Source organism: Abrus precatorius, unplaced genomic scaffold (genome assembly GCF_003935025.1).
Source record: "Abrus precatorius isolate BTA unplaced genomic scaffold, Abrus_2018 Scaffold11, whole genome shotgun sequence".
Taxonomy (NCBI): Eukaryota; Viridiplantae; Streptophyta; class Magnoliopsida; order Fabales; family Fabaceae; genus Abrus; species Abrus precatorius.
In genome coordinates, this window is record NW_020874303.1 from 7,990,424 (window position 1) to 8,000,974 (window position 10,551).

A 10,551-nucleotide genomic window follows, 5' to 3' on the forward strand; every position below is an offset into this window, starting at 1 on the left:
CCTAAGGGACTTCCAAAAAAAGGATCCCTACACATCAAGCATTAAAGCGTTAGTAGGTTGCTGATATTTCCAATAGACCAATTGAACCCAAAGTTTCTCCTAGTTGTGAAAAAGATTCTATATTGGTTTACCAAGTAGCGAAATATTCTGGAGATGGATGGTAACGTAGATCAAAAGTTTCAAATTCAAATGCATCACATGCTACTTTCCAAATAGAATCACTTACTATTCCCAATATATTTTATAGTTTTATAGAATCAAAAGTTCTATTAAACATTCGAAACTTTTTCTGAAATTCTAAATATTTTTATTCTCCTTTATATTTTTATATAACAACTAACATATAATAGAATATGATAAGATTTTTAATTTTTATTCATAAATAACCTGTGCTAGCATAGGTATAAAAACTAGGTTTATTACATTTGGTAAAATAATTGTGTTAAAGGGGTAAGTTTAAAATCTTTTTTCTTAAATAAATTTAAATTATAAATTTAAAATACCTTCTTATTAAATATTAAATATTTATATAAAATTCTGTCGTCTTTCAAATTATAATAAAGCTACCTATGAAAGGTAGCAGGAATTACACAAAAGTATTTAAACACTCATTATTTATCATTGATATCGATGTCACTTGCTCCTTTGTTTCGACAAATAGCGTCATAGGTTTTTAGTTTTGCTTCATTTACTCTTCGTATTTCACATTCTATCTCTTTGAAAAAGAAAAATAATAAAAATAATATTTAGGAAACTATTTTATGACATTAATGTTTAATATTTCAAGTTATATGTGTCGTAAGATGTAAGCATATTATCTCAAATTTTGTGTAATGTGAATTGTATCAAAAATAAAAATATAAAATTACTTTTGTTCTCTTTTAACAAACAAAATTGATTTTGAAATCAAATAAATTTATTTTTTTCTTTACTGTTATAAACGCTTTACCCTGCTAACATATGATTTACATTCTTTTCGGATGTTGTATAAGTCCTCTAAATACATATATCACTGATGTATAATTTGTATTGCTTTATTTATTAGCAAACTACCAAGCAAACTACCAAGCTTTGGTTATTTTTAAATTATAATTATTATATTATTATATTTTACATTGTATTTAATAATAATTATATTTATACATTATTTATTATTATTATTATTATTATTATTATTATTATTATTACAACTTTTCTTAGAACTTATGAGAATTATCTTTTCATGTCGTTTATAATATATATTTATATGATCATTATATAGTTGTTTTTAAATCTTATAAAAATATTATAGTATATATATATATATATATATTATCATAAATAAATGAGCAATATTTTTTACTAATTATTACACAAATCAAAAAATTATATAAATTTTGTGTGTTTTATTTTTTAATATTTATCATATATAAAAAAATTCATTAATTTATCGTATTTAATAAGCTTAATTATATATTTTTTTTCTTAAACATATAGCATATTTTATAATAAATTATTAGGATTTAGATTTTTTAAAATTATTAAGATTTAAATCTTACGTCAAACTTTATTTTGTTAAGTAATGAGTTGACTCACAAAGATGTAATTCATTACTCCAATGTGACAATCTTGAAAATATAGCACTGCTTAACTAAAAATTGACATTAAATTTTTTTAAGGAAACAAGTCTATGAAAACTAATAAATTCATATTTTGATGAATTTTTAGTTATTTTTGTATGATTTTTTAATAGGAAAAATATAGCTGAGAAGATAAAAATCTTACAAAAATGTATAATTATTCAAATAATGTAAATTTTAGTTTTATAACTCAATTTATTTGGATTAGATAATTTTTATATAAATGTTGATTGATTGAATTAGTTTTGCAGAAAATTCCAAGAGAAACACCTGAATATGAAGCTTTAAGAGGTCAAAAAGGGTATAGTGTAATTACTTTGGGTGCAAAAATTGAACACTTTAAAAGTCTAGAATTGAATTGAAGAATGGACATAACCACTTTTAATGCAAAAGGTAAGCATTTCAAAGAGTTAAAAAGTGAAGTATGTTAAGCTTAAACAATTTTTGTGTAAAAAGTAGTCACTTTAGAGGCTGGGAAGAGAATTCCTAGTACGCGTAACTATTTTTAAGATCAAGAGTGGCAGCTACAGAAGCTATATTGCATAATCACCTTGCATGAAAACACTTCTTAGACAAAAATGGCTATGTATAAGCTTATATGAGAAATTGTGTTGCACGTAACTACTTTTAGGACCAAAAGTAGTCACTCCATAAGATGTGTTGTGTAGAGTCCTTTGCGCGTAGTTACTTTTGTGTTAAAAAGTGTCCACTTCAATATTGTACATGTTGCACATAGCTACTTTTAGGACAAAAAGTGGCCAAGCAGAAATACGAGAAAATTATAAATTGTTAGAAACTTAGATTTTTAAGATATTTTCTCTTTCTTTTTTCTTTTTCACACTCTTAGAAAGCTAGAAAGAGAGAGGATTGAAGGCGAATTTCAAGGCTCAAATCTAGAGGAATCACGCTTGGGACTTAGATTCATGAAAATTTTTTACACCTTCTCTTCTACTCTTTCTTTCTGTCTTTTAAAATCATGTTATATTCTTCTTTAGTTAGAGATTAATGGATTCGATTTGGATATTGTAAATTAATTGTGGATCTAGATTCTAAGATCTTGATTGCATTGAACATTTAATTATTTACTTAATGTAATTCTTGGATTAGTTATTCAATTGAATTGAACCTAGAGAATTTTAATCAATGGAAGTTAAGTGAATTTCTCATATCTAAATTGAATGTCAAGATTATTGATATCTTAAGTATAAGCATTCATGATCTTATAATCTCTTAATTTCTAATGCTTAATACAATATTTAATTGATTTACACTTAAAAAATTAGGGTAGATAATTGAATAAGAATTATTAAGTTAAAGAATTAAACTTTGATTAACCTAGTAAAATTGATCATCAATCAATTAAGGAACTTAGAAATTCATATTACGTTTAGTTTTGCAATTGACAAATTAGTGAAATCAACCCTAATTTCATTGAATTAATCATCTGATCTCTCACATCTTCACTTCATTTGCTATTTTCTTCTATTTTTTGTACTTTATTGCTTTAATTTTCAAGGGTTCAAAACTTTTCAAATTTCAATTAGCTCAAATAGTTTTTAATTTTATGAATTGGTAATCAAATAAATTAATCCCTGCAAACGATACTTGAAACTCAAAATTATAAATTTTATTACTTGTTACAACTACCTAATACACTTGATAGATAAGATTGTTAAAATGTGACAAAAACTTATCCAATTTCTCTCCCATGCCACATTGTTCTTCAACTTCTTATACAACTTAGTCATCGTCATACTAGTAAGCTTAAATGCATAGAAAAATCCCATTTTTGGTAATCAAACCCGTAATTTTTTTTATATGTAGATCAAAGTACTCCACCACATTATCTCCTTCACTGTTACCTTGTTGAACTTCAAATTTACAAATAAAACATAGTCAACAAGCTTAAGCAATGTCTGTCACTTAATATCCTTCTCTTTGAGATGCTTGGCAGAATCATTAAAATCAAACACAACGCAACACAAATTTAACTTTCTAATAAAGAGATTCCTTTTTGAGCTAGGAACATCCCTAAAACTTGGCAAAGTCCCATAAACTGTAAAAGCCATTATTGGACCCATTGTAGTAGCTAATTTCTTAGTTTGATTTGTTGAAAGTTGAGCAATAGTCTCATTTCCAGCATGAGACAGAACTGAACCAGAATTTGAAGAAACTGAACTAGGTTTCAGGAAAGTATTAGAATTAAGCCCAGAAGATGAATTCATATAAAAACCACCATTGAGCTCATGCTCCATAACCAACCTTTACTCTCTCCGAGACACTACTGGCAATGCCACCATCACCATCCTCCTCCTCGCCACCATCACAGACTACCTTTGCTCCCCCTCCTTCTACAACTCCTGCAGCACCGTCTTCTCACTCTTCGTAGCCATGACTCCTTCCTCATTGGTTGGTTCTCCGCTTAGCCTCGCACCCCTTTCCGGCCTCATGCGTGCCTTCTCTATCACCTCTTCTCTCTCCTCTCTCTCCCAATTCTCTTCCCAAATCCAAAACTTACCCCAATCCTCTCTTTTCACTCCTTAACTCTTCGTTCTCCTTGCTTCACCCTCCATTTCAAACAATCTTCTCATGCGTACACTCACGAACCGCGCTTACTTAGAACTCTTGTCATATGGACTTGGAATTTTCATATGCTCCATCATAGGAAGTTTATAGTGGAAGGGGAAGGAATTTAAGGCTAAACATAGGGCCAGTCTTTGACACCTTGAAGGAAACCCTAAGACGCTCAAATTTTGTTTAGATTGGGAAAAGAAAAACCCTAGAAATTAACAAAAAACACACAGAGGAAGTGTAATGTTCTAAAGTTTTTTTTAAATATTTAAAATGTATTTTGAGATTTATTTATAAATATTAATTTTAAATAATAAAATATTTAAAATTATTTTCCAGCCAAATAGGATCATGTCTTTGAGATTGTAATTAATTTAATAATAAATTTTTTATTTAATTTTAAAAACTTGTTATCTATTACATATTTTATGAATAATTTCATAAATGTTAATAAAAAATTATTAATGATTAAATAAACCATTGTCTATGCCAAGTTTAAGGTACAATTTTACAACTATGGATAAGGAAATTGTTCATAGTTAAAAAATCATTACCTATTATATATTTTAAAAAAGATTTTACACATGTTAATGAAAATATTCACATTTTAAAAATTGTTACTCATTTTATGTTTTAGAAATAATTTTATAACCATTAAAATACTGTAAGGAATTAAAAATTTATCGTCTATGTATGTTAGAATCGTTGGGAACACAAGGGTCCAATTAATTCATAAATGTTTTAAGCATATGTTAGGAGGGACCATGTCTTGGGAGGCTTATATAGAATATGTTTGTAAAGATGTGGCTGATAGTTTTCCTCTCTAGAAGAGACATATTGATGTGGTTGTATAGATATGCTTTCAAATTGAAAATCCTTGTTTTCGTAGAATTCTTTAACATTTCACTAAGATACAATACCCACCATTAAATTAAAAATTGCACCGTATATGCTAGCGATCTGTGAGTTCAAATACCTCTATTAAACTAAATTTGTAAAACTTAAAAGGATATTTAAGTTAATTAATTTTGTAAGTATAAGAAAACTTCCATGCAAACCTTTTTTATTTTATCAGGACCATATTTTATGAAAGTAAAATAAGGTGGTTTTACAAATATGAAATAAATATTTACACATTATATCAAATACCCAAATTACATATACTCTATATCGTATTTAAACACAGTAAAATTACTAGTTTTTACTATTTCATTGCCCATATAATAGGAATCGGTTGAACAATTAATGATAGAATGTGATTCCTGATTTCAACAATATCTTGAATAGAATGGCCATCTCCATGCTGGTACATGCACAATGCCATTCTTGCCAAGTTTATAGCTGTATCTATGAAACTTTGAGAGAAAGAAGAATTATGAGCCTCTTTATTCATCTTCTTCCACATCGTAGACAACATGGATTTTACATACTCACAAGCCTCTCCTTCAGTGGCTCCAGTTTCGTTCATGTAGCATTGAATTGACTTAGGAACATCGCCTGACTCATTTTCACGCTAAAATAATAAATGAGGAAAAATATTAGTGAAAAGAAAAGCATAAAAAAAAAAGTAAGAGTTTTGTAAAGAATAGAAATGAGGTTACTTTGTATGTTCCAAGGTCATTAGCAAGGCGTAAAATCATTGCTGAAAACTGAATTATGTCAGAGTATTCCTCTAAATAAACAAAGTCTTTCTTCTTGATTGGATGTGGAATCAAAAAATAAGCATGGACAAGTATAACTGGTGCACTGATAGAAACCCATGCATTCTCTAGGTATTCTCGGAGGCTTGGTGTATTTCCATTACAGTACCACTTTGCCTCAATTAGATATGCTTTACATATATCTGTCCACTGAAAGTTTTAAAATTAAAATGAGTTAACAATATCTTGATTAATTATAAGATCAATATTATGTGCATAGAAATTTATACCAAAGAGTTAAGATGGATAATAAAACAAATAACTACCAACCACTTTCTTTAGGTAAGGAGTAATGTAGTGCCCATTCTTTTTTAGAGTTTCTAAAGCCATTTCATCGACAAATTTATAGAGGGTATGGAAGCATGTTTTCATGTAGTCAGGGAGACCATCCATTGCATTTAAATCCCATCTAGAAATCACAAACAAAATACTGATAATTAGTAAAGAAATTTTGAAAAACAAAGATTATTTCTCGAAAAACATTGTTTTCATTATAGAGCTATAATAACTCTAACCTGTCTACTGCTGCTGTGAAGAGCTCTAGTTCATCCAGGGTACCGTACACATCATAAACATCATCAATTGTGGTTACTAGGGCATTGACCTTTGTCATAGCTCTTCTAAAATATCCAAAATCTGGCTTAAAATTTGTTCCCACCGTCCAAATGAAGTTTTCTATCAATCTATCCCTACTAAAACTCAGCTTGTCTGTGAAGCCAGTTTCATTCCACCATCTTCTTACATAATGACAAAATTAGAGCACCAATAAGTACTATATTTAGTTAATCATAACAACTATAATTGTTATTTGTTACATTAATAAGAGAAGAAAAAGTGAAATAGCAGAGAGTTGAACCTGTTTCCACGATAATGCCAAGTTTTAAATGATTTTATTTTTCTAGACCACAGTATCTTTTGCTAGACTGTCAAGTTATTAAATGTCTCTTAACAACACTTAAAACTATAAAATACTAAAATAAAGAAAAATATTACATAAATCCATATATAAAAACTGAAATTAATGCAAAATTTTCTAATTAAATTTGATTCAAGACCAGTTTAAAATTGATTTTAAAATTTAATTTCATAAAATCTGTCACATTGTTCCTAACTGTCTCTTTTTCTAAAACGTGCTGAAAACTCCCTTGAAGACTCGGTGTCTGATTCTTTTAAATTGATGGGATATAATCAATTTTAAATTATTAAATATAATTAATATATTGTAAAATTAGTATCAATCATAAATTTGGTATTAGATCGTGTGCATGTTGTAGAAAATTGATTCCTAGTATAAAATAAATAAAATATAAACTGGCTAAAACAAACAAAATAATATTTTTATATTTTGAGATGGATCTTGCATAACTATCTCATGAAAGGCACAATCTACCAAATATGTTTCCACTTGACAACTATTCAAATTTTGTAATACTTTTTAAGTTCTGGATTGTACAAGTTATACAACACGTGTAGAAAAACGTAATAGAATATATATATATATATATATATATATATATATATATATATAACATATGCTTTAAAATTTTATAAATGATTGAACATAATTTTTATTTATTCAAGAAAATTTTCTTGATTTTTGTCTTCATAAATTTTAATATTTTTAAAAATACTCTCTTCGATCCTTTTTATAAAAAACAAAAGACTAAATCATCAAAACTAAAGAAAATAAATAAGTATGTTATATTTTTCATAAACATAAATTTTATTCTAAAAATACCCATGATATTAAATTATGTAGTTAGTAATTTGTATATTTAATAATACTAATAAAAAAAGAGTATAAAAGAAATTTAACAATTAATACATCTTGAATCTATATTTTGTTTCTTATAAAAAAAATCGGGAAGAGTAATTGTTAGCATCATTTATTGAAGACGTGACATATATTTAGATATGTTACGTCGTTTATCATCTTAAAATAGTTATTGATATAACATGGTTATAAATTAGAATAAGAATCAGTTTTAAAAAATAAAATAAAAAAGATAAAAATTGTTTTAGCATAACGAGTAGCATCACCTTGATGTATACTTCAATTCATTGTGGTAGATAGCTTGTAGAAAGTTGAAATCCAATTTAGCTAAAAGAAGTAAAACAGGACTCATGTTTGGCTTTCCTTCATATACATTGATGAACCACTGAGCTTCCCATCTAGGAATTCTCCAATGTAATGGAAACTCCAAAGCATGACTGATTAGAAGTGAAATGTGGTCACCTCTATTCTGATTCAAATGTTCTTTGAGAAATTGTGAGGTGAAATCTCTTGCCTCATCCAATATACTTTCCTCTTCCATTAAATGAAATGAGGCTTCATAAAGTGATAGCATTCCCTCAACATCAACAGATAGGTTCTTCTTGAAATTACCCACTTCATCTTGAAAGCAAACAAACACATCTGCAAACAACAATGATACACACACACATTAGAAAATATTAGTATATATTGGACAATCTCAACCAATAATAATAATTACAATTTCAATCTTTCAAAACCTGTAGAGATATCATAACCATGTTGCCTTAAGAGTCTGAACTCAAGTGCTGTGGCATATAAATTTTTCTCTCTCCTGAATGCATCCGAATGGTAAACATTGTCCAATATATTTTTTATTTCATTGCCAAAATGATAATCAATTCCAAGCCTTTGCAATACATCAATAAGCTCAAGTTGATCAAGTGGATTTTCCAGTCTTCCAAGCATCGTCCTTACTTCTTCCCTTAGCATTCTCCCTTGCTCTATGTACTTTTCTTCCTGCATCAATTTAACTATTTTTCATATCTATGTTTCAAACCCATCTCTTTGCTTCAAAACTTATTTTTGGTTAAAGTGTTGAATAGCGAGGTGGTATGTATATATATATATATGATCACAAATATGAAATATACATGAAGGATTGAAATATACCTTATATTCACTGCTTAGGGATTGAATATAATCGTAAGTCCAAATTGAAGGTTTGAAATTGGCAGATCGACGAAGATTTCTTTGACTGTTATTAGAAAGTTTATTTGATAATGGCTTGCATTGAGGAGTTGGATATGACTTGCTTTGTAGAGGAAGAAGCATTTTAGTGAAGCCAAGTGGGACTGAAGAAAGAGCCATTGGCTACAGAGGGAAAAACAACACTTCATGTTGAAGTTTGTTGTCTCCAGCTACTTGGATTTTATAGTTATAGTTTGAAACCCAAATCTTTGTTGCTTACATTTGCAAATCTTCTAGAAAGAATAATTAATACTAAACCAGATATGCAGAATTTTCTGGATAAACACAAATCCAAATTTACACTAAGTGTGGCCCACTTATGATATGACTCGACAAAACTTAAAAAAAAAAAAAAAACTCGTTTATTTTAATTTTTTATATAAAATAAATTACCTTCACTTTGAAAAGAAAGTACTTCTGAAAAGTTTGTGTTTTTGTCTAAATTTTAAAAAAATAGAATTAGGGAAAAAAGTTGTTATTTATTTCAAAAATCTATTTAAGTATTTTTTAAATAAATTAGTTATAATTAAATTTTAAAATACTTTTTTATAATTATATCTAAAAAAAATTACCTAAAAAAAAAATTGTTGCAGTAACCGTGACTTGCATACTTGTGGAAATTGACTTATCAAGCATAAGCATATTTGATCATGAACATGTTAGAATCGTTGGGAACACAAGGGTCCAATTCATAAATGTTTAAGACTGTTAGGACCATGTCTTGGGAAGCTTGTATAGAATATGTTTGTAAAGATGCGTGCCTGATATTTTTCCTCTCTTGAACATACATATTAATGTGGTTGTATAGATATGCTTTCAAATTGAAACTCATTGTTTGTGTAGAATTCTTGAACATTTCATTAAGATACAATACACACCATTAAATTGAAAATTGTACCGTATATACTAGCAATTTGTGAGTTCAAATACTTCATTTTAAAGTACATTTGCAAAACTTAAAAGAATATTTAAGATAAATTTAAATAGTATTTTTCTTCTTATCTTTAATTTCTATTTATAAGTCAGTACTTATATATAAAACATTTATATATTAATCTTTATACGTACATTTATTTTTAGTTTAGTTTATAAAGTTATGTTTAAGCTATATATAATAACGAAGGAGCAATGTAAATAGCTAATTAGAGTTGAAGACGGATGAATGATCCTTTAAAAAATTGTACATAAATACTCACGTTAGATATGTTAGTGCTATATAGGAAAAAATCAAATATAATTTAGTTTATAAGTAACAACAGAGATTAAATTAAAAATAGATATTGGTATAGGAATTGATATACAAATATTTTATATATAAAAATCAATCTAGTGAGTTAAGTATAGAAATTAAAATATATTTTAAACCTTAAGTTAATTAATTTTGTGCGCATAAGAAAATTTTTGTGCAAACTTTTTTTATTTTATTATGACCGTATTTTATGAAAGTAAAATATGGTGATTCTACAAACATGAAATAAATATTCACACAATATCAAATACGACAAAATTACATATCGTATTTGAACACATTAAAATGACTAGTTTTTAGTATTCCATTGCACATATAATAGGAATCAGTTAAGAATTAATGATGGTATACGATTCCTGATTTCAAAATTCTTGATACGACTAAATTTTTCCTATGGCTTATATTTCT

General features: G+C 27.4%; 1 protein-coding gene across 1 annotated transcript; it reads right to left on the bottom strand.

The window, feature by feature from the left end:
* Window positions 1-5,394: 5,394 nt before the first annotated feature.
* Window positions 5,395-9,014, bottom strand: LOC113855578 (terpene synthase 10-like). Its single transcript, XM_027487212.1, has 7 exons — window positions 8,817-9,014; window positions 8,405-8,663; window positions 7,931-8,306; window positions 6,406-6,624; window positions 6,161-6,299; window positions 5,792-6,040; window positions 5,395-5,703 (listed from the first exon to the last, which is right to left on the bottom strand). Exons 1-7 carry the CDS (start codon window positions 9,012-9,014, stop codon window positions 5,395-5,397), a joined length of 1,749 nt encoding a protein of 582 aa, XP_027343013.1.
* Between the last annotated feature and the right edge of the window lie 1,537 nt (window positions 9,015-10,551).